The following is a 24,932-nucleotide window of genomic DNA, read 5'->3' as shown; positions in this document are numbered from 1 at the left end:
CATGGATAGATAAAGCTGGGTATCATCTGCGTAACAATGAAAATTTAAGCAATGCCGTCTAATAATACTGCCTAAGGGAAGCATGTATAAAGTGAATAAAATTGGTCCTAGCACAGAACCTTGTGGAACTCCATAATTAACTTTAGTCTGTGAAGAAGATTCCCCATTTACATGAATAAATTGTAATCTATTAGACAAATATGATTCAAACCACCGCAGCGCAGTGCCTTTAATACCTATGGCATGCTCTAATCTCTGTAATAAAATTTTATGGTCAACAGTATCAAAAGCAGCACTGAGGTCTAACAGAACAAGCACAGAGATGAGTCCACTGTCCGAGGCCATAAGAAGATCATTTGTAACCTTCACTAATGCTGTTTCTGTACTATGGTGAATTCTAAAACCTGACTGAAACTCTTCTGATGAATTCTAAAACCTGACTGAAACTCTTTAAATAGACCATTCCTCTGCAGATGATCAGTTAGCTGTTTTACAACTCCCCTTTCAAGAATTTTTGAGAGAAAAGGAAGGTTGGAGATTGGCCTATAATTAGCTAAGATAGCTGGGTCAAGTGATGGCTTTTTAAGTAATGGTTTAATTACTGCCACCTTAAAAGCCTGTGGTACATAGCCAACTAACAAAGATAGATTGATCATATTTAAGATCGAAGCATTAAATAATGGTAGGGCTTCCTTGAGCAGCCTGGTAGGAATGGGGTCTAATAAACATGTTGATGGTTTGGATGAAGTAACTAATGAAAATAACTCAGACAGAACAATCGGAGAGAAAGAGTCTAACCAAATACCGGCATCACTGAAAGCAGCCAAAGATAACGATACGTCTTTGGGATGGTTATGAGTAATTTTTTCTCTAATAGTTAAAATTTTGTTAGCAAAGAAAGTCATGAAGTCATTACTAGTTAAAGTTAATGGAATACTCAGCTCAATAGAGCTCTGACTCTTTGTCAGCCTGGCTACAGTGCTGAAAAGAAACCTGGGGTTGTTCTTATTTTCTTCAATTAGTGATGAGTAGAAAGATGTCCTAGCTTTACGGAGGGCTTTTTTATAGAGCAACAGACTCTTTTTCCAGGCTAAGTGAAGATCTTCTAAATTAGTGAGATGCCATTTCTCTCCAACTTACGGGTTATCTGCTTTAAGCTACGAGTTTGTGAGTTATACCACGGAGTCAGGCACTTCTGATTTAAAGCTCTCTTTTTTAGAGGAGCTACAGCATCCAAAGTTGTCTTCAATGAGGATGTAAAACTATTGACGAGATACTCTATCTCACTTACAGAGTTTAGGTAGCTACTCTGCACTGTGTTGGTATATGGCATTAGAGAACATAAAGAAGGAATCATATCCTTAAACCTAGTTACAGTGCTTTCTGAAAGACGTCTAGTGTAATGAAACTTATTCCCCACTGCTGGGTAGTCCATCAGAGTAATGTAAATGTTATTAAGAAATGATCAGACAGAAGGGAGTTTTCAGGGAATACTGTTAAGTCTTCTATTTCCATACCATAAGTCAGAACAAGATTGATGATGGTTATTGGTAGTCTGGGAGCAGGCACCGTCTCTGCGGGGATGGGGTAATGAGGGGGATGGCAGGGGGAGAGAAGCTGCAGAGAGGTGTGTAAGACTACAACTCTGCTTCCTGGTCCCAACCCTGGATAGTCACGGTTTGGAGGATTTAGAAAATTGGCCAGATTTCTAGAAATGAGAGCTGCTCCATCCAACGTGGGATGGATGCCGTCTCTCCTAACAAGACCAGGTTTTCCCCAGAAGCTTTGCCAATTATCTATGAAGCCCACCTCATTTTTTGGACACCACTCAGACAGCCAGCAATTCAAGGAGAACATGCGGCTAAACATGTCACTCCCGGTCTGATTGGGAGGGGCCCAGAGAAAACTACAGAGTCCGACATTGTTTTTGCAAAGTTACACACCGATTTAATGTTAATTTTAGTGACCTCCGATTGGCGTAACCGGGTGTCATTACTGCCGACGTGAATTACAATCTTACCAAATTTACGCTTAGCCTTAGCCAGCAGTTTCAAATTTCCTTCAATGTCGCCTGCTCTGGCCCCCGGAAGACAATTGACTATGGTTGCTGGTGTCGCTAACTTCACATTTCGCAAAACAGAGTCGCCAATAACCAGAGTTTGATCCTCGGCGGGTGTGTCGTCGAGTGGGGAAAAACGGTTAGAGATGTGAACGGGTTGGCGGTGTACACGGGGCTTCTGTTTAGGGCTACGCTTCCTCCTCACAGTCACCCAGTCAGCCTGCTTTCCCGGCTGCTCGGGATCTGCCAGGGGGTAACTAACAGCGGCTAAGCTACCTTGGTCCGCACCGACTACAGGGGCCTGGCTAGCTGTAGAATTTTCCACGGTGCGGAGCCGAGTCTCCAATTCGCCCAGCCTGGCCTCCAAAGCTACGAATAAGCTACACTTATTACAAGTACCGTTACTGCTAAAGGAGGCCGAGGAATAACTAAACATTTCACACCCAGAGCAGAAAAGTGCGGGAGAGACAGGAGAAGCCGCCATGCTAAATCGGCTAAGAGCTAGTAGCTACGCTAAGCTAGCAGATTCCTAAAAACACGCAAAGTGAATAATGTGTAAATAATTTAGAGGTGATTCAGCAGAGGGAGTGCTTTAGTTAAGGCACGTAAAGATTACACTGGGAAACAAATCGTAATCTAGATAACTAGATCAATCTAACCGCGCAGATTAAACAGCTAACAGATACAGAAAAACACCGCTGTGCTCCGGAACAGGAAGTGATACAATACCGCAGTGAGAGCCAACCACCAGTAGAGGCAATCATTTCCATACCATAAGTCAGAACAAGATCTAAGATATGATTCAAGTGGTGGGTGGACTCATTTACTTTTTGAGCAAAGCCAATAGAGTCTAATAATAGATTAAATGCAGTGTTGAGGCTGTCATTCTCAGCATCTGTGTGGATGTTAAAATCGCCCACTATAATTATCTTATCTGAGCTAAGCACTAAGTCAGACAAAAGGTCTGAAAATTCACAGAGAAACTCACAGTAACGACCAGGTGGACGATAGATAATAACAAATAAAACTGGTTTTTGGGACTTCCAATTTGGATGGACAAGACTAAGAGTCAAGCTTTCAAATGAATTAAAGCTCTGTCTGGGTTTTTGATTAATTAATAAGCTGGAATGGAAGATTGCTGCTAATCCTCCGCCCCGGCCCGTGCTACGAGCATTCTGACAGTTAGTGTGACTCGGGGGTGTTGACTCATTTAAACTAACATATTCATCCTGCTGTAACCAGGTTTCTGTAAGGCAGAATAAATCAATATGTTGATCAATTATTATATCATTTACCAACAGGGACTTAGAAGAGAGAGACCTAATGTTTAATAGACCACATTTAACTGTTTTAGTCTGTGGTGCAGTTGAAGGTGCTATATTATTTTTTCTTTTTGAATTTTTATGCTTAAATAGATTTTTGCTGGTTATTGGTAGTCTGGGAGCAGGCACCGTCTCTACGGGGATGGGGTAATGAGGGGATGGCAGGGGGAGAGAAGCTGCAGAGAGGTGTGTAAGACTACAACTCTGCTTCCTGGTCCCAACCCTGGATAGTCACGGTATGGAGGATTTAAGAAAATTGGCCAGATTTCTAGAAATGAGAGCTGCTCCATCCAAAGTGGGATGGATGCCGTCTCTCCTAACAAGACCAGGTTTTCCCCAGAAGCTTTGCCAATTATCTATGAAGCCCACCTCATTTTTGGACACCACTCAGACAGCCAGCAATTCAAGGAGAACATGCGGCTAAACATGTCACTCCTGGTCTGATTGGGTAGGGGCCCAGAGAAAACTACAAAAATGCAAACTGATATTTTTTGAACATCCTAACATTCCTTTTTCCTCACTTTTTGTACAGTAAAAACAAATATGATCAATTTTCCGTCATGTTTTGATTTGGAACAGAATGTGCCATGTTCCCAGTGCATTTGTGTGTATGAAAATAAAACCTATTATAAGGATTTTGAGCTTTGCTCACTTTTTTAAACACTGCTATTATTATGAACACATTTAGTAAAAGCTAACATATTCATTTCACAGACACAAAGTGCATTATATTGCTTAACCGATTAGTTGAGTGCATTATATTGCTTAACCGATTAGTTGAATATGTCACCTGCTCCAGTCTCTGTCGCTCTGTAGCCATGTCCAACTTCAGCGTGTGGAAGGGAGTGACCACCTCACCCATGGTCAGTTTGACGGGCTCTTTCTCAAATTCCATGGTGCCACAGTTGGCTTCCTTAAAGCCTGGTGGCTGGTACTCTTGAGGAGTGACTTGAAAATAAGAACAGAAAATGAAATGGCAAGAGAAACCCAAAAGAGAAACCCAGTAAATAAATCGCATATGACGGTACTACATAAATTCAACAGACATAAAAACTTCAAATCTCATGACCATAGGTGAGGATTGGAACCTATGGTCATGAGATTTTGCTCATGACCGAAAGAACGAGATCGCGAGTACAATCGGCCGAGATGAGTTTCCTCCGCAGGGTGGCTGGGCACTCCCTTAGAGACAGGGTGAGGAGCTCGGTCACTCGGGAGGAGCTCGGAGTCGAGCCGCTGCTCCTCCACGTAGAAAGGAGTCAGTTGAGGTGGCTCGGGCATCTTTTCCGGATGCCCCATGGACGCCTCGCTGGAGAGGTGTTCCGGGCACGTCCCATTGGGAGGAGGCCCCGGGGAAGACCCAGGACACGCTGGAGGGACTACATCTCTCGACTGGCTTGGGAACGCCTTGGGGTTCCCCTGGAGGAGCTGGGGGAGGTGTGTGTGGATCGGGTGGTCTGGGCGGCTTTGCTTGAGCTGCTGCCCCCGTGACCTGACTCCGGATAAAGCGGAAGAAAATGGATGGATGGATGGATGGATAAAAACTTCAATTTCTTCCTCTGACAAGGAAGAGGAAACTATCAGAGAAGCTTTTGAAAAAAAATAAAATCAAAACTTTATTTCAACTGGCAAAAGCATATGTGATTCATATATATTTGGCAGACACCATAATGTAAACCTGCAAATCTTGGTCATGCAGAATGATTTGTACCTACAGAGTACCAAAGTGATGTCACAGCCTCCTAAGTGCTATTGGATATTCGTGTCTGGCACCTGGAATTTGGCCGACACCTGCAGACAGTCTGATAGAATGGGCTCCCACAGGGCACTCTCTGTCTTTCGGCTGCTGGTGTGCACGAATGGTTGTGGTGACAGGTGTTGTACGAGGCATTAGAGGCAGCTCTGATTTTTCACAAATGGCATGCAATTCATCCTTCGTGCTCCATTCAGCCCCATTCGTGCTATGTGTGAAGAGGCCCTAAAGGTTTCCAAATGATGAGCAACTACATGGGCTATTTGGTGGCCGTAGAGTAACTTGTTGTGGCTGTGGGTCATGGTTAATGTGCTAAAGTGTCGTTCAAAAACTTTTTAGTGTGGTATTTCTAAAGTTATGAAGCAACAGAAAACAGTATATTCTAAAAACATCTGTTAATGAAGCTTTCAACAACAAATAATTTGTTTTTTCATGTGTTACCATCGTCATAGTATGCCAGCTTCATGTTTAGCCAGACGTTATCTGGCAGAGGACCCAGGTTCTGCATGAGTGTGTAGAGCTTCCTCACAAGGAGAATGCTGGCCTTCTTAGTATTTCCAAATGACATTGCCGTCACCGTGTTGTTGTTGTTGCTAATACACAAAAAGGAATACAGGAGGAGAAATGATCAAAGAGGCTCATCTAGCCACAGTGAAAAGCTGGATGACACCTAAATTTTCTACTTTTTTTTTTTTTGTAATTCAAGTTTTTATTTATTTTTTCATTTTTAACATTTAAACATAACAGACAGCAACCAAAATTATACATTTCCTACTGGGCCCAAGGGAATTAAAGAAAGTAAATAAAAAGCAATAATAATAGTAAATAAAATTTTAAAAAACTATATAAAATAAAATTTATGCCATAAGTGTACAATACTCATACAAAGTCCCCCCAGTAGTACTGAGAAAGAGGTACTGCAGGCAAAATTGACACAACCTTGAACAATACGTGTCCCCTTCATAAAATAAACAAACTGCAAATTATAAATATATATATTTATAATAGTTACTGCCTAATAGTTCAATTTGGTACAATAGAATTTAGTACTGCCTCTATTGATTTTCTACAAAATTACCACAACTTAAAAAGGAAAAAGTTCTCCTTCCAAACTTCTCCCAAACCAACCCCACTATTTAATCAAAAATACATCCCCATGATTTAGAATAAATGTCTGAATTGTCGTTTAACATTGCCAATAACTTCTCATATGAAACTACCTTCATTGTGATATTCATCCATCTATCAAAAGTTGGAGGAGAGGGATCCTTCCACACCGTTAAAATTACCCGTGCTGCTGTCATGACTCCTGTCTTCAAGACCACATATTCATATTTTGTAATTCCTGGAATTAATGACTGATCTCCTAATAAACATAATCTTGGTGACCTGGGTATTGTTTTGCCAATCCACCTTTCCAACCATTCTAAAACCTTTTCCCAAAAGGGGTAAACTTTTCCACATTCCCAAATCATATGCAAGAAGGATCCAGGGGCTAAGTGACACTTCCAGCATTTGTCATTCACCATAATCCCCATTCTTTTGAGTTTAGATGGTGTGTTGTACCATCTGTGCAAAAGTTTATATTGAGTAAACTGCCCTCTAGCCTCCTTTATATATTTACAAGAATGCAAAAGTATCCTATCCCATTCTTCTTTATTTATATTACTACCCAGGTCCCTTTGCCAAACAACTCTCAAATTATCACATATGTCCTTTCTTAACTTAATAAAAACTTTGTAAAATAGAGCTGCTTTTTGCACTCCAATAGTTAGTTTACAATACTCCACTACAGGGTTTATTTATCAATTGTAAATACTTCCAAAGATTCCCTGTCCTTTCCAACCTATATTTTTGAATGATTCCCTCAAAAGACATTATCACACCATGTTCATGAAGTTGACCAACTTTAGTAATTCCCTTTTCAATCCATTCCTTTCAATTGACAGTTTTTTTTCCAATTCGTATAGCAGTATTATTCCACAAAGATGCATAATGTTGTCTTAAATGAGATACCCCACAATATTTATGTACCTCACTCCAAACATGTTTTGAATATGTGAGGACTGGGTTGTCATGTAATCCCAAACAATTAGTATTTGACACTTGAGATAAAATGTCCAGAAACGTGAATGGTTCAGCCAACTCCTGCTCAATCTTGATCCAGCTCATATCCAAGTCCGTTTTTGTCCAATGTTTTGCCAACCTTGACATTTCAAAAACCAGATTATAAAGTTTTACATTTGGAAGTGCAAGACCTCCAATTTCTTTTGGGGGGCACATTTTTTTTTATATTTATTCTTGGTCTTTTTTTCTCCCATAAAAAATCTTTTATCAACCTCTCAAATTTAACAAATATATCTGGTGGAATTTTCACAGGTAACATCATGGAAACATAATTGAATTGCGGAGCAATTATCATTTTAATCACATTTATTTTCCCCCATAATGTAAGTTTTAATTTCCCCCATTTATCTAAATTTGTTTTTATTTTGAGGAGGAGAGGTTCCATATTTGATTGCATTATTTCTTCTAAATTAGGGTTCAAAAGAAGACCTAAATATTTCATACCTAACGGCAACCATCTAGAGTTAAAAGGAGAGACATATCCAGACAAGCATGTAGGTGAAAGAGGCATGCATTCCGACTTACTCCAGTTTATTTTATATCCCGATATATTAAAATTTTCTACTTTTGAAGCCGGAGAAGAATGAGATGATGGTTGTTGAGTGATTCATTCCACTGAAACCATTAAAAATCTGACTGTGATTTTTGATCCTTCATTGTCTTTTGTCTTGTATATTCGAGATGCATCCAAGACCGCCCTTTTTATCGATATAACATTGCAATGATGACACCTATCCTGTCTATGGCAGATGCTGAGATGCTTGTTCATGCTTTTATGTATTTCAGAATCGATTACTATGTTTAATTTTCTGGCCTACTGCCAATGAGGTCTTCTGATGACTCATAATACAGCTGCTACAGTTTTAAATACAAGAAATTAAATCACATCACACTTGTATTGGCCTCCTATCAGTGATTTGTGATCGTGAGATCAGATTTTAAAGGTGGATAATGGCTTTTTTGTGTGGCATCTTGTGGTGAGGTTTCAGACTGCAAGACAAAATGTGTAGGTTTTTTTTAACTCAAGTTTTGGAAAGCCTTTGTGTTAAAAGGTTATAATGTCAGTCAAAAAATTTACCAATTACCAACTTTCTTGATTCACTATAACAGTCTGGGTACTGTTCCTTATAGAACAGAACCAAGTTAAATTTTAGAAAATTGTAAATCCATTAGCTTCCATCGGCTATGACATTTGCACATGATATGAGACATCTCCTTCCTTAAAATTGTTTGCAGAGGAAAGATCTATTGAATATGACTTTGTAAATCGATACCAACTACAGCACGAGAGAAGCTGACTTAAGAATCACATTATTTGGGTTTGCAACTGTCTTGGATCAAAATAAAGACCCTGGCTTTTGGTGACTTTCTGTACTCTGCCATCACAAGGGTAACTGTAGTGACCTTGTACAGACAGTCATTTATTTTGGCAGTGGCATTCATATCTCTGAATTCTTGGAATATGAATTCAATCATATCATATATCACTTTAAATCAGAACATGCCTTTACTTTCAACCAGTAAAAACAAACAATTATCATACCTTTCAAAGTCCATCTGTGGTCCTTTGGTAGTATACTGGATCTTAAACTGGTAAAACTCAGTCACTTTCTAAAAAGAAAAGACATATATTTATATCTGGTATACAGTAATCACAACTATAGCTACAGTATTCAAAGAGTGGCTATCTGCCCATCAAAGGTTAAAAAAAGAACTACATGGGTATATCACCTCAGGATTATCTGGGTCAGTATAGATCTAGGGAGAAGAAAAAAAAAAAAAACATAACACAACATAAAAACAAAGACAGATCTTGGGTTTACTGTGTGCAGTGAAATAGAAGTCAAAGTAAATGTAATCACTGCCTTTCTGATATTTTTATTTGCATTTTCCATATCATCCGAACGTCTTTTGATTTGGGGTTACAGTAAGATACAGAAAAGCAGCTACCACTTTTACATCAATGAAACAATTTCATCTGTCTCCTGAAAACAATAACTCCAGTCTACCATGCTACATGACTAGTAAGTCCCTTCGGCTGCTCCCTCGTTTGCACTCAGGGTCGCCACAGCAAATCCAAGGTGGATCTGTATGTTGAATTGGCACAGGTTTTACGCCGGATGCCCTTCCTGACGCAACTCCACTTTACATGGAGAAATGTGGCAGGGGTGGGATATGAACCCGGAGCCTTCTGAACTGAAACCAAGCGCATTAACCACTTGGCCACCACCCCTGCTTACCTTGCTACATGACTGCTGAAGTGATAATAACAAATGGATGTCTGCAAATTTTCTTCATTTAACCTCAGATAAACCTGATAATTGCTACATATCCAGACAGCCCAGGAACATGAACCTTCATACCGCATATCAACTTACATTAGTTCTTCCTACAGAAAATGTGAGAGTAATCTTTGGCAATACTCAGTTCTAATGAACATGTTAACCTCGTTGTTTCTTCAAACCAAAAAAAAAAATACAAAAACTTTACAAGAATTTGTAAACATGACAACGGCCCCCTTAGTAATGTACCGCGCTAGTCAAACTCTACCTCGGATGTCCTGCTTGCTGTAAGACATGCTCAAGCAACCTTCTTTATGAAGAAAGATGCCGCATAAGTGAAGTCACTGTTAATATTAATTTGCTGTTATATTATTTTTACAAGAAACACCCCTAATCATGTCTGTATCAAAAATCAACATTTAAGAAAAACAAACATGAACAATAAAATACTCACAGACAAAATAACTGTCCGAAGCTTGGGGGAATAGAGAAAGAAGAAATGACAACAAGAAAAATGTGATTTGGAAGAATAATAAATGTCTCAATTCAGATAAATATTAAAAATTGCCTGATTGATGACAAAGGTTATGTATTACTTACATATTTCTTTTGGATGGCGTCAAAGCATCCCTGCATCCTGTAAGAGTAAAGTAGCTCGTCTAATTAACAATGAAGAGATTTTCCACAATTCTTTCACACACCTCCATTAACAAGGTCAGAATGAGCTCTGAGTCATGATCATAAAGCTGAGTGTTCTGGCATTTTAGTGTATGCTCATGTGTGATATATGACTGTGGCTGGAGACATAAAATGAAGGCATCCTCTCTTTAAAACAAGTAGAATTTTTATTTTTTAAAAAGTACACAGTGCTTTAAACTACCAAAGTAAAAGTTTTTGAATTAGGTGATTAAAAATAAGCATTTTTCCCCATGAAAATTTTATTTGGTGGGAGGTCTATTACATAGAAAAATGCAAAAAAATTCTCTTCAGGGACTGGGAAATTTGAGATTTTTTTATCCACTCGTATGCCTTCACACCAGGTGTGCAAGTACACACCAGTGCCACACGTTGATACATCCACCACACGACAGAATCATCTTGGGTTCTGGATTGCAACCATCCAACAGACAATCAGCCCATCCCCACACCGGGCATTCTACTAGTCATTGGGATCCTCAGCACTGAGGTACCTGTATGTTGGATCATGCCCAGAGAAACATGCAACACAGCCAAAATGTCACTGATGACATTCCATTACAGTGCAAGTTATACTCCATATGTTAGTCTCGCTAGGGAAGTGTTCATGGCACAAACTCATTCCAGTGGCACCCAAGGATAACCAAAGAGTACCAAAGACATTTGGTCATCATATGAGATCATTGGTGGTATCCAACTCTCAGAAAGGCCAGGAAATTTAATTTAATTTATATAGCACCAAATCACAACAAAGCTGCCTCAAGGCGCTTCACACAAGTCAATCAATCAATCAATCAATTTTTTATATAGCGCCAAATCACAACAAACAGTTGCCCCAAGGCGCTTTATATTGTAAGGCAAGGCCATACAATAATTATGTAAAACCCCAACGGTCAAAGGTCTAATCTTACCAACCCCTAGAGCAAGCACACAGTGGTAAGGAAAAGCTCCCTCTGATGATATTGAGGAAGAAACCTCAAGCAGACCAAACTCAAAGGGGTGGCCCACTGCTTAGGCCATTCTGCCAAAAAGGTTTACAATACAGAACATAATAATAACAACTGATGAGAGTCCATGCAGGCTTCCAGTCCACTGTCGGGGGGATTGTCATTGAGCCACTCAGTGGATCTGTTCCTGCAGCAGAGTCCATTCCACGTCCATTACAGAAATCATCTAATCCAGCATGTGGATCCAGCCGCATCTCAGACAGAGAGAGGAAAACAAACAAACAAAAAACCAGAATCAGTCGGCCAGAAAAACTACACTTAAGGTATAATTCATCAGCATTAAGTAACAGGAAAGCAGAAGAAATACAAAGGTAATCGCCAGCCACTAGCCCTGAGCATCACAAACAGACCCAGACTTTAGATAAAGTTGAGGCCTTGACCTGCTCTGTTTACTAATAAAATGAGTTTAAAAGGGTATTAACCATAGTACCACACTATGCCAGCATGCTAGTCATATGAAAGGGAGAATAAATGTGTTTTATGTCTGGACTTGAAGGTTTTTCATAGAATCTGACAGTTTTATTGATGCAGGGAGATCATTCCACAAAAAAGTTGCATGATAAGAGAAAGCTCTGTCACCCGCAGACGTTTTATTCACTCTAGGGACACAAAGCAGCCCTGCGCCCTGAGAATGCAGAGCCCAGGTCAGCATATAGGGCTTCACTAAGTCAGCTAAGTAGGGAGGTGCTAGTCCATGAATAATTTTATAGGTTAATAGCAGAACCTTACAATCTGATCTCATTGAGAGAGAAAGCCAGTGAAGAGACGCCAAAATAGGTGTAATGTGGTCAAAATTTCTCCTTCCTGTCAGGAATCTTGCAGCAGCATTTTGAACCAATTGGAGACCCCTAATGCTGGACCGCGGTAAACCAGAAAATAGAACATTGCAGTACACCAATCTAGAAGAAACAAATGCATGAATCAGGGTCTCTGCATCAGCCATAAACAGGATGAGATGGATCTTTGCTATATTTCGCAGGTGGACAAAAGCAGTCCTCATAATATCTCTAATGTGGAGGTCAGAGAACAATGTAGGGTAAAAAATTACTCCAAGGTTCCTCATTTTGTCAGTATGATGTATGACACACAAGCCTAGGCTAAGCATTAGCTGGTCCAAATTATGCCAATGTCTCGCTGGACCAAGAACCATCATTTCAGTCTTCCATCTGAGTTCAAAGGTAGGAAATGGTTAGACATCTAGCTTCACTGCTTCACTGGTGCAAGGCAATCCTCTAAGGATTTTATCTGTATGAGATTACCGGCAGTTATCAGCATGATGATACAGCTGATGATACTCAGGCCACTGAGTATCATCAGCATAGCAATGAAAGGTAATTCCAAAACGCACAATATGTGCCCAAGGGGTGCTATATAAAGGGAGAAAAGCAACGGGCCTAATACGGACCCCTGTGGAACACAAGTTTCATGTGCACTAAGGTTAGAGGTAGTGTTGTTGTACAAGACACAGTCAGAATGACTGGCTAGGTATGATGTCAACCATGATAGGGCATTTCCAGTAATCCCAAAATAATTCTCCAGCCTATTGAGTAGAATATGATGATCCACCGTATCAAACGCAGCACTAAGATCTAACAGCCCCAGAACCGTAGCGGTGTCTGAATCCATTGTAAGAAGAAGATCATTTACCACTTTAGTGAGGGCTGTCTCTGTGGAATGATATGTTCTAAATGCAGACTGCAGTGGCTCAAAGAGATTATTCTCAGTAAGGTGGTCCACGATCTGCAGGAAAAACAGGACCCTAAGAATAGGACCTTCTTTGACATGAAAAGATATAAGCATCGGCAGATACCTGTGTCCAGTGAGCTCATGACTACATAAGCTCTTTCCAGGCATCTCTCGCTCTCAAAGGCCACCAACCCAGACACATGAGTGTCACTGTTGAGATAAGTGAATGTTTAGAGAAGTGCTCCACTTTCACTCCATACAGATACACTTCTGATGGCGGACTACAGGAAGTCATTTAAGCCTGGATCTTGGTCTTGATAGGCTTGATATCCCAGCGGTCACTGGGCAAGAAGTGGGGTATACTTCTGGACAGACCACCAGGCTATCACAGAGCCATCAACAGATATGTTATCTTGAATAATTAACCCTTAACTGTAAAGGGCAAAAAGATGCCCTGGCTGAAGTTGGTGCAGTGGCCCATGGACCACCTTGCTGAGGGTGACCTCTCTGAGCCACTGCAGTCTGCTTTTGGAATGAAGTCTTCCATGAAGACAGCTTTTACTAATGTGAAACTGACGAGGTGATGGATGGTCACTAGTCCTGCACCTCAGTGTGCCAGATTGATCTCATGACACCAATGACTGCGTGCTCATCTCAATAATGCACTCTGTTTTTAATGTTGTTCTGTTTGTCTGTTTCCTGTTTCTTCAGCTTGGTAAAATTTGTAAAAACCTTGTAACTGTTAGAATGGCCTAAGCAGTGGGTCATCCCTCTGAGTCTGGTCTGCTTGAGGTTTCTTTTTCAATATCATCAGAGGCAGTTTTTCCTTACTTCTGTGGCATGTGTACTTGCCCAAGGGGGTTGGTAATGCTGCGTTTACACATAACGATGACAAGTCACGAATGCCACGAAGTATACATTCTTGGCCGCTGATCACAAATGTGATGATTTGAGGCAAAGGCATCAGGTGTCCTCAGGAACTGCTGCAACCTGTTACCACACATTACAATTAATGGCAGGTGTTGCTGGCGAGTTATCAGGAACCATTATGCATGGTCAAGAATAATGTTCGCGTAACAGCGCATCGTTACATTCTGTCACGTTGTGAATGAGGCAAATTGTCTCCACACACACACCCATATTCATCCTACCAGCTGCTGAACAATTCAGATCACTCCAGTTTGCTCCTCAAAGTCTACATTAATCCACAGCAGAAGAACTTTGTGATTGCATGCTTAGTTGGGCTCTGTACCATGGAGTGGCGCAGAGAGGAGGAGGAGGAGGAGGAGACGGAGAAAGCCAGATGTGTGGCTCCAAGCGGCTCTCGTCTCGCTGGTTTTCCCAAACATCAGGCACAACAGCACCAGTAGGTGGAACACCTGCAGGAGTGCACTGATGAGCATTGGAACAAGACTTTTAGCTGACTTGACGTCACTGTCCTTCTTCAGCATACTGCAGCAATGAAACTGAATGCGGTGCAACAGGGTTTAATTGTGCGCACATCAGAGAAGAATGCTGTCACGCTCTATTAAGGATCACCACTAATCAAGATGGATCAACACGCTCAGTTGCGACCTCCACGAGATGAGGCAGAATGAGGGTGGTGCGTGACATTCGTGGAAGATTTTTTTGACAGCCAAAAACATGCTGTTGTGTGGGCCGCTGAAGAGGAGGTACTGCTGGCCCACCACCACCAGATGGCGCCCTGCTTGGAGTGCGGGCTTCAAGCACGAGAGGGCGCCGGAGCCACTGGGAGTGACAGCTGTCACTCTTCATCAGCACCAGCTGTCACTCAGTCAACTCATCACCATCACCATAAAGGCCGGACTGCAACTCCACCTCCTCGCCGAGAAATCAGCTACCTTGGAGGTAATTTCTCTGCTAAGCTTAACTTTGACTAATAGTCTGATCTCATTTGCAGCCGTTTTCCTGTGGTGTTTGCCTTATCTGTGGGATTGGCATTTGGTGTGATCAGCGACGGCTTTGCTTCACACCCCAACCAGATAAGTGGTTAGACAGGAGCTGCACGAGTGTGTGATTGGAGGTGGAGGTGCTCCCTCCTTACTGAACACAGACTGTGGGATTACTGAGTGTGCGTACTCACACTCACCTGTGCTGTTTCTGTTCTCTGCCAGCAGTACCAGCTCTGACAGCTGAAGACGGTGACCACCTGGGGACCCAGGACTTGGCGGCTCCGGTGTTCTTCAGGTCCGTTGGCGGTGAGGGTCGTGTGGGATCCGGCTCGGTTCTGGACAGGCGTCTCCTATCCTCAAGCCTGCCCACACGTCACCCAACGTGTAATTGACTGTAGTCCCAATCTGATTGTTGTCTGTATTCCGTTGTGCACAATTTACAACATTAAATTGTTACTGTTTGGCTTATCCATTGCCCGTTCTTTTACGCCCCCTGTTGTGGGTCCGTGTTCCTACACTTTCACAACAGGATTTCTCGGCCATCGTCATGGATCCCGAGGGGCGTCAACCATCGCTTGAACAGCCAATGGAAGAGCGAGGTGCACAGGCGCCAGCAGGAGGCGTGTTAGGTGAGCTGCAGCACATCTTAACCGCTTTTACTGCTCGGTTGGACTTAGTTACCGAGCAGAGCATTGTTCTCAATCAAAGGATGGAGGCTCTCACCGCCCAGGTGGAAGCGCATGCTCAGGGCGCTGCTGCAGCACCTCCTCCTGCTGACCGAATGCCAGAGACAGACATTCCACTGGTCATTCAACGAACCCCCCCACCTTCCCCTGAAGCATACATAAGCCCTCCGGAGCCGGACGGAGGCTGTGTGGAGACGTGCGCGGACTTCTTGATGCAGTGCTCGCTCGTCTTTTCACAGCGTCCCGTCATGTACTTGCTTGCCTCTACTGGTGGTTGGCTCTCACTGCGGTATTGTATCACTTCCTGTTCCGGAGCACAGCGGTGTTTTTCTGTATCTGTTAGCTGTTTAATCTGCGCAGTTAGATTGATCTAGTTATCTAGATTACGATTTGTTTCCCAGTGTAATCTTTACGTGCCTTAACTAAAGCACTCCCTCTGCTGAATCACCTCTAAATTATTTACACATTATTCACTTTGCGTGTTTTTAGGAATCTGCTAGCTTAGCGTAGCTACTAGCTCTTAGCCGATTTAGCATGGCGGCTTCTCCTGTCTCTCCCGCACTTTTCTGCTCTGGGTGTTCCCATGATGCACTGTTTCTTTCTCTTTTTGCTCTGTATGCACCACTCTGCATTTAATCATTAGTGATCGATCTCTGCTCCCCTCCACAGCATGTCTTTTTCCTGGTTCTCTCCCTCAGCCCCACCAGTCCCAGCAGAAGACTGCCCCTCCCTGAGCCTGGTTCTGCTGGAGGTTTCTTCCTGTTAAAAGGGAGTTTTTCCTTCCCACTGTAGCCAAGTGCTTGCTCACAGGGGGTCGTTTTGACCGTTGGGGTTTTACATAATTATTGTATGGCCTTGCCTTGCAATATAAAGCGCCTTGGGGCAACTGTTTGTTGTGATTTGGCGCTATATAAAAAAATTGATTGATTGATTGAAATGTTTAGTTATTCCTCGGCCTCCTTTAGCAGTAACGGTACTTGTAATAAGTGTAGCTTATTCGTAGCTTTGGAGGCCAGGCTGGGCGAATTGGAGACTCGGCTCCGCACCGTGGAACATTCTACAGCTAGCCAGGCCCCTGTAGTCGGTGCGGACCAAGGTAGCTTAGCCGCCGTTAGTTACCCCCTGGCAGATCCCGAGCAGCCGGGAAAGCAGGCTGACTGGGTGACTGTGAGGAGGAAGCGTAGCCCTAAACAGAAGCCCCGTGTACACCGCCAACCCGTTCACATCTCTAACCGTTTTTCCCCACTCGACGACACACCCGCCGAGGATCAAACTCTGGTTATTGGCGACTCTGTTTTGCGAAATGTGAAGTTAGCGACACCAGCAACCATAGTCAATTGTCTTCCGGGGGCCAGAGCAGGCGACATTGAAGGAAATTTGAAACTGCTGGCTAAGGCTAAGCGTAAATTTGGTAAGATTGTAATTCACGTCGGCAGTAATGACACCCGGTTACGCCAATCGGAGGTCACTAAAATTAACATTAAATCGGTGTGTAACTTTGCAAAAACAATGTCGGACTCTGTAGTTTTCTCTGGGCCCCTCCCCAATCAGACCAGGAGTGACATGTTTAGCCGCATGTTCTCCTTGAATTGCTGGCTGTCTGAGTGGTGTCCAAAAAATGAGGTGGGCTTCATAGATAATTGGCAAAGCTTCTGGGGAAAACCTGGTCTTGTTAGGAGAGACGGCATCCATCCCACTTTGGATGGAGCAGCTCTCATTTCTAGAAATCTGGCCAATTTTCTTAAATCCTCCAAACCGTGACTATCCAGGGTTGGGACCAGGAAGCAGAGTTGTAGTCTTACACACCTCTCTGCAGCTTCTCTCCCCCTGCCATCCCCCTCATTACCCCATCCCCGCAGAGACGGTGCCTGCTCCCAGACTACCAATAACCATCATCAATCTTGTTCTGACTTATGGTATGGAAATAGAAGACTTAACAGTATTCCCTGAAAACTCCCTTCTGTCTGATCATTTCTTAATAACATTTACATTTACTCTGATGGACTACCCAGCAGTGGGGAATAAGTTTCATTACACTAGACGTCTTTCAGAAAGCACTGTAACTAGGTTTAAGGATATGATTCCTTCTTTATGTTCTCTAATGCCATATACCAACACAGTGCAGAGTAGCTACCTAAACTCTGTAAGTGAGATAGAGTATCTCGTCAATAGTTTTACATCCTCATTGAAGACAACTTTGGATGCTGTAGCTCCTCTAAAAAAGAGAGCTTTAAATCAGAAGTGCCTGACTCCGTGGTATAACTCACAAACTCGTAGCTTAAAGCAGATAACCCGTAAGTTGGAGAGGAAATGGCATCTCACTAATTTAGAAGATCTTCACTTAGCCTGGAAAAAGAGTCTGTTGCTCTATAAAAAAAAGCCCTCCGTAAAGCTAGGACATCTTTCTACTCATCACTAATTGAAGAAAATAAGAACAACCCCAGGTTTCTTTTCAGCACTGTAGCCAGGCTGACAAAGAGTCAGAGCTCTATTGAGCTGAGTATTCCATTAACTTTAACTAGTAATGACTTCATGACTTTCTTTGCTAACAAAATTTTAACTATTAGAGAAAAAATTACTCATAACCATCCCAAAGACGTATCGTTATCTTTGGCTGCTTTCAGTGATGCCGGTATTTGGTTAGACTCTTTCTCTCCGATTGTTCTGTCTGAGTTATTTTCATTAGTTACTTCATCCAAACCATCAACATGTTTATTAGACCCCATTCCTACCAGGCTGCTCAAGGAAGCCCTACCATTATTTAATGCTTCGATCTTAAATATGATCAATCTATCTTTGTTAGTTGGCTATGTACCACAGGCTTTTAAGGTGGCAGTAATTAAACCATTACTTAAAAAGCCATCACTTGACCCAGCTATCTTAGCTAATTATAGGCCAATCTCCAACCTTCCTTTTCTCTCAAAAATTCTTGAAAGGGTAGTTGTAAAACAGCTAACTGATCATCTGCAGAGGAATGGTCTATTTGAAGAGTTTCAGTCAGGTTTTAGAATTCATCAGAAGAGTTTCAGTCAGGTTTTAGAATTCATCATAGTACAGAAACAGCATTAGTGAAGGTTACAAATGATCTTCTTATGGCCTCGGACAGTGGACTCATCTCTGTGCTTGTTCTGTTAGACCTCAGTGCTGCTTTTGATACTGTTGACCATAAAATTTTATTACAGAGATTAGAGCATGCCATAGGTATTAAAGGCACTGCGCTGCGGTGGTCTGAATCATATTTGTCTAATAGATTACAATTTATTCATGTAAATGGGGAATCTTCTTCACAGACTAAAGTTAATTATGGAGTTCCACAAGGTTCTGTGCTAGGACCAATTTTATTCACTTTATACATGCTTCCCTTAGGCAGTATTATTAGACGGTATTGCTTAAATTTTCATTGTTACGCAGATACCCAGCTTTATCTATCCATGAAGCCAGAGGACACACACCAATTAGCTAAACTGCAGGCTTGTCTTACAGACATAAAGACATGGATGACCTCTAATTTCCTGCTTTTAAACTCAGATAAAACTGAAGTTATTGTACTTGGCCCCACAAATCTTAGAAACATGGTGTCTAACCAGATCCTTACTCTGGATGGCATTACCCTGACCTCTAGTAATACTGTGAGAAATCTTGGAGTCATTTTTGATCAGGATATGTCATTCAAAGCGCATATTAAACAAATATGTAGGACTGCTTTTTTGCATTTACGCAATATCTCTAAAATCAGAAAGGTCTTGTCTCAGAGTGATGCTGAAAAACTAATTCATGCATTTATTTCCTCTAGGCTGGACTATTGTAATTCATTATTATCAGGTTGTCCTAAAAGTTCCCTAAAAAGCCTTCAGTTAATTCAAAATGCTGCAGCTAGAGTACTGACGGGGACTAGAAGGAGAGAGCATATCTCACCCATACTGGCCTCTCTTCATTGGCTTCCTGTTAATTCTAGAATAGAATTTAAAATTCTTCTTCTTACTTATAAGGTTTGAATAATCAGGTCCCATCTTATCTTAGGGACCTCATAGTACCATATCACCCCAATAGAGCGCTTCGCTCTCAGACTGCAGGCTTACTTGTAGTTCCTAGGGTTTGTAAGAGTAGAATGGGAGGCAGAGCCTTCAGCTTTCAGGCTCCTCTCCTGTGGAACCAGCTCCCAATTCAGATCAGGGAGACAGACACCCTCTCTACTTTTAAGATTAGGCTTAAAACTTTCCTTTTTGCTAAAGCTTATAGTTAGGGCTGGATCAGGTGACCCTGAACCATCCCTTAGTTATGCTGCTATAGACGTAGACTGCTGGGGGGTTCCCATGATGCACTGTTTCTTTCTCTTTTTGCTCTGTATGCACCACTCTGCATTTAATCATTAGTGATCGATCTCTGCTCCCCTCCACAGCATGTCTTTTTCCTGGTTCTCTCCCTCAGCCCCAACCAGTCCCAGCAGAAGACTGCCCCTCCCTGAGCCTGGTTCTGCTGGAGGTTTCTTCCTGTTAAAAGGGAGTTTTTCCTTCCCACTGTAGCCAAGTGCTTGCTCACAGGGGGTCGTTTTGACCGTTGGGGTTTTACATAATTATTGTATGGCCTTGCCTTACAATATAAAGCGCCTTGGGGCAACTGTTTGTTGTGATTTGGCGCTATATAAAAAAATTGATTGATTGATTGATTGATGTACGCGTCAGACGCTAGCTGGGTGGCTTACGTTATAAATTTGCTTCGAGGAGAGGCACGCGCCTGGGCTACGGCGCTCTGGGAGCAGAATTCACGGCTCCTAGCGGTTTACACTGAGTTTGTGAGGGAGTTCCGACAGGTGTTCGACCACCCTCATACAGGCGAGACCGCTTCAAGCGTGCCGCTGTCGATATGACAGGGGTGTCGGAGCGCAGCGAAGTATGCAGTCGACTTCCGCATCGCGGCAGCGCGAGCCGGCTGGAATGCCTTTGTAAACGGACTGTCTCTGGTCCTTAAGGAGCACCTGGTGGCGAAGGACGAGCCGCGGGATTTAGACGGGCTTATCGACCTGGTTATACGGTTAGACAACCGATTAACAGAACACAGACGGGAGCGAGACAAAGGGCGTGGTCAGGCACAAGCCGTCCCTCTTCCTCCCGGGTCCGAAAGGGAGCCGACTTCCCCACGCTCCACAGCCAGGACTCTCCACGTGACGACAGCTCCCCTGCTGACGTTGCTATGGAAACGAACAGGGCCAAAAAGCGATCAGATCAGAGACAAAGGAGGCTGATCCGTGGAGAGTGTTTTCTCTGCAGCTCAACAGAGCACACACAGAGAGAATGCCCCAAACGGTCAAAACAGCAGCACTCGTCCTTAGAGACTGGGCTAAGGGTGGGTCACAATACCCACGCGGGGAGACCCCGAAAATCTGCACGTATCCCAGTTACGATCCTGAGTGGGGATCTAACCCTTCACACCCCAGCACTGGTGGACACGGGGTCGGAGGGGAATCTGCTGGATAGCAGATGGGCAAAGGAGGTTGGGCTCCCTCTAGTGGCCTTACCGTCACCATTGTCGGTGCGGGCACTAGATGGCACCCTTCTTCCACTAATCACACACCAGACACAGCCCGTGACTTTGGTTGTATCTGGGAATCACAGGGAGGAGATTGTGTTTTATGTAACACCTTCTACCTCCCGAGTGATTTTGGGTTTTCCATGGGTGTTAAAACACAATCCCCGGATTGATTGGCCGTCTGGGGTTGTGGTTCCGTGGAGCGAAACCTGCCACCGGGAGTGTTTAGGATCCTCGGTTCCATCCGGTGTGACAGCTAAGGAGGAGGTTTTAGTCCCCCCCAATCTGGCGGCGGTGCCAGCCGAGTACCATGACCTTGCTGACGTCTTCAGCAAGGATCTGGCACTCACGCTGCCCCCACACCGTCCGTACGATTGTGCCATTGATTTGATACCGAGCGCTGAGTACCCGTCCAGCAGGCTGTACAACCTCTCACGTCCGGAACGCGAAGCAATGGAGACCTACATCTGGGACTCGTTAGCTGCCGGGTTGATCCAGAACTCCACCTCCCCGATGGGTGCTGGTTTCTTTTTTGTGGGCAAGAAGGACGGCGGACTCCGTCCATGCATTGATTACAGAGGGCTGAACGAGATCACGGTTCGCAACCGATACCCGTTGCCTCTGTGTTCACGCCGTTGCATGGAGCCCAAATTTTTACAAAATTGGATCTTAGGAATGCTTATCACCTGGTTCGGATCTGGGAGGGAGACGAGTGGAAGACGGCATTCAACACCCCGTTAGGTCACTTTGAGTACCTGGTCATGCCGTTCGGCCTCACCAATGCGCCCGCGACGTTCCAAGCGTTGGTTAATGACATCTTGCGGGACTTCCTGCATCGGTTTGTCTTCGTATATCTAGACGATATACTCATCTTTTCTCTGGATCCTGAGACCCATGTCAAGCATGTACGTCAGGTCCTACAGCGGTTGTTGGAGAACCGGCTGTTTGTGAAGGGCGAGAAGTGCGAGTTCCACCTGTCAGGAAAGATGACTTTAAGCTTGCTTTCAGCTTGTTTTCATCTTGGAATATAATACGTGCCATGGGATTAATATACATGCTGTTGGATTAAACTGGACAGTGTTTGGTACTTTCCCGGAGTAAGTGAGGTCATACCGGACTTTTCCATTACAAATGGGCAGGCCCACGGAATGAACTCAGTAGTGAAGACGATGGAATATGTCTAAGAATGATTCTAACATGACAAGTATGATCAAATGAAGTATTAATGTGTTAAAAGTAAGAGTTGATTAGAAAAAGTATTAGAAAAAGTATGTTACAAATAAGTGAAATGAATGATTATATGAGTTGTTTTTCATAAAGAGTGCAGAGTCAGAGGAAAAGAAAAAAAGGAAGTGAAGAAAATGTCGCAAGCAGGGCAAGAAAAGCTGATGATAAATAACTGATCAAATGATTAAGATGTTGGTAAAATATGAAATGAATAATAAGGAATGAAAATGTTTGTATATGATTATATGAATTGTTTTTATGTGAAAGAGAGCTGTAATGAAATGATTAAATATGATTGATGTGATTCTAAAGAAATGATTTAAAAGAATGAATTCTCAGAAAAGCTCAAGTGTTAACAGAAAAGAGGAACTTGAGAAATAAGTTACTGGCAAGGGGCCGCAGATGACTTCCAGTAAGCGAAGGAGAAGGGAGGAGGTTTTGAGTCACCAGCGTCCCCATGGTAACCAAGATCATCTGAAGACAACAAGAGTCAAGCACATATATAAACTGTGAAACACCAGGAAACGGGGTTATTCTTCCAGGGAGAGGTGCTGTTGCCACTTCTCCCCTGCAACGAGGAAATCACAAGACTTGACCATCTTGTGAGCAGCAATTGGAATCGTGGAGTGAGAGGATTGGAGCCATAAGAGATCATTTGAGAGAGTTTTCAACTCCCACTCAGGCCGTCCAGTCACGGAGTAGCAGAGCATTGGAGAATAATCACTGGCCTGAAGTCTGAGTGGGAAATGTTCAACGTTTTTCTCTCTCAAGGAACATCACAGCATACCAGAATGGATTAGATCAACTTTTGGTTGATTGAAGAAGGAATAAACTCTTATGTGGATTAACTTCCTGAAGGATTACAACATCACACAAGGATCGTGGTCAGCTAACGATTAATAGCTGATGAAGAGGAAATCAAATTCATCGAGCTGAGGACTTTAACCTCAAAAACCTCCTTCCCTCACTCCTAGAAAAATTGTTAAGAAGTCAATCCAGTCTCAGTCAAAGTAAGATCAGACAGTATTATTGAATCAAAAACAAAAATCTCTGCCAATCACTATTCTAATTATACTTGAATTATTGTTGTGAAATGATCATCATATAACCTATTTTGATTATGTTGTCGGCACTTACAAAACCTGCAATAAATTTCCAAGCATGCAGTTAAAGTGTTAAGGCTCGGACATTGGATTATTGATGCTTCTTAAGGTGTAAATGTTAAAGTATATTGGGTGTACAACATCAAAAAGTGCTCTAAAAGGTTAGTCTGTTTTTTTAATGAAAATAACACATCCTGGGGACTCGCTGTACGAGTCACTAAATTCAAAATCTAGCAACATTCTAAGAGCCCTGATCCATAAGAGGAGAGCTGCCGTTAACGGGCGTGGCCGGTTCGTATCCTGGTTCCAGAGAAGGCTATTCGACCGGGGTGCGAGATCAGCTTCAGCGGGGTGGACGTCCGGATGGAGGCAGTGAGCAGCTAGACGAATCTCCTCGCCACCAGCTTGAACAGCCTATGTGCAGCCCTGCCGGGTAATACCCGTGGAGACACGAAGGTCGGACCACAGAGACGGAGAGCTGGTTTTGTACACAACCATACTCATCGGAGGGTGAGCGTGTGTCGTGTGTCCAAAAAAGCGGGATCTGACACACCGCACTTCTTTGTCGTTCCTGGGGTTCATAATCTCCTCCAACTCCGTCGGCCCCTGATCCGGCCAAGGTTGCGGCGGTGAGAGATTGGCCCCAACCAACAAACCGTAGGAAACTGCAACAGTTCCTCGGTTTTGCAAATTTCTACCGGAGGTTCATCAAGGGCTACAGTCAGGTAGTTAGCCCCCTAACAGCCCTGACCTCCACAAAAGTCCCCTTCACCTGGTCGGATCGGTGCGAAGCCGCGTTTAGGGAGTTGAAACGCCGGTTCTCAACTGCACCGGTTCTGGTGCAGCCCGATCCCAATCGCCAGTTTGTAGTTGAAGTGGACGCCTCTGACTCAGGGATAGGAGCCGTGCTATCCCAGAGCGGGGAGTCCGACAAGGTTCTCCATCCATGTGCCTACTTTTCCCGCAGGTTGACCCCGGCTGAAAGGAACTATGACGTCGGCAATAGGGAACTTCTTGCGGTGAAGGAGGCTCTTGAGGAGTGGAGACACCTGTTGGAGGGAGCATCAGTACCATTTACGGTTTTCACGGACCATCAGAACCTGGAGTACATTCGGACCGCCAGGCGTCTGAACCCCAGGCAAGCCCGCTGGTTGCTGTTCTTCGGGCGTTTTGACTTCCGGATCACCTACCGCCCTGGGACGAAAAACCAACGATCTGACGCCCTGTCCCAGGTGCATGAAGAGGAGGTCAAGACCGAGCTGTCAGACCTGACGGAAACCATCATCCCCGAGTCCACTGTCGTGGCCATCCTCACCTGGGACGTGGAGAAGACCGTCCGGGAGGCCCTGACACGGAGCCCGGACCCGGGGACAGGTCCGAAGGACAAAATGTACGTCCCACCAGAGGCCAGGGCTGCAGTCCTCGACTTCTGTCACGGTTCCAAGCTCTCCTGTCATCCAGGGGTGCGAAGGACTGTGGCAGTGGTCCGGCAGCGCTTCTGGTGGGCGTCTATGGAAGCCAACGTCCGGGAGTATGTCCAGGCCT

General features: G+C 43.5%; 1 protein-coding gene across 2 annotated transcripts in view; it reads right to left on the bottom strand.

Annotated features, from left to right (window-relative positions):
- Positions 1-24,932, bottom strand: part of hormad1 (HORMA domain containing 1) — a 66,464-nt gene that overhangs the window by 18,897 nt on the left and 22,635 nt on the right. For both annotated transcript variants that reach the window (XM_034174374.1, XM_034174375.1), the window contains exons 5-10: positions 10,144-10,180; positions 9,998-10,018; positions 8,993-9,019; positions 8,805-8,872; positions 5,576-5,727; positions 4,172-4,329 (exon numbers count right to left, since the gene is read on the bottom strand). In XM_034174374.1, coding sequence (XP_034030265.1) covers positions 4,172-4,329; positions 5,576-5,727; positions 8,805-8,872; positions 8,993-9,019; positions 9,998-10,018; positions 10,144-10,180 — 463 coding nt within the window. The remainder of the gene's footprint in view (positions 1-4,171; positions 4,330-5,575; positions 5,728-8,804; positions 8,873-8,992; positions 9,020-9,997; positions 10,019-10,143; positions 10,181-24,932) is intronic.

Source organism: Thalassophryne amazonica, chromosome 7 (genome assembly GCF_902500255.1).
Source record: "Thalassophryne amazonica chromosome 7, fThaAma1.1, whole genome shotgun sequence".
NCBI classification, from domain to species: domain Eukaryota; kingdom Metazoa; phylum Chordata; class Actinopteri; order Batrachoidiformes; family Batrachoididae; genus Thalassophryne; species Thalassophryne amazonica.
Note: the sequence above shows the minus strand (reverse complement) of the source record. Positions and strands in the feature narration are given on the sequence as shown.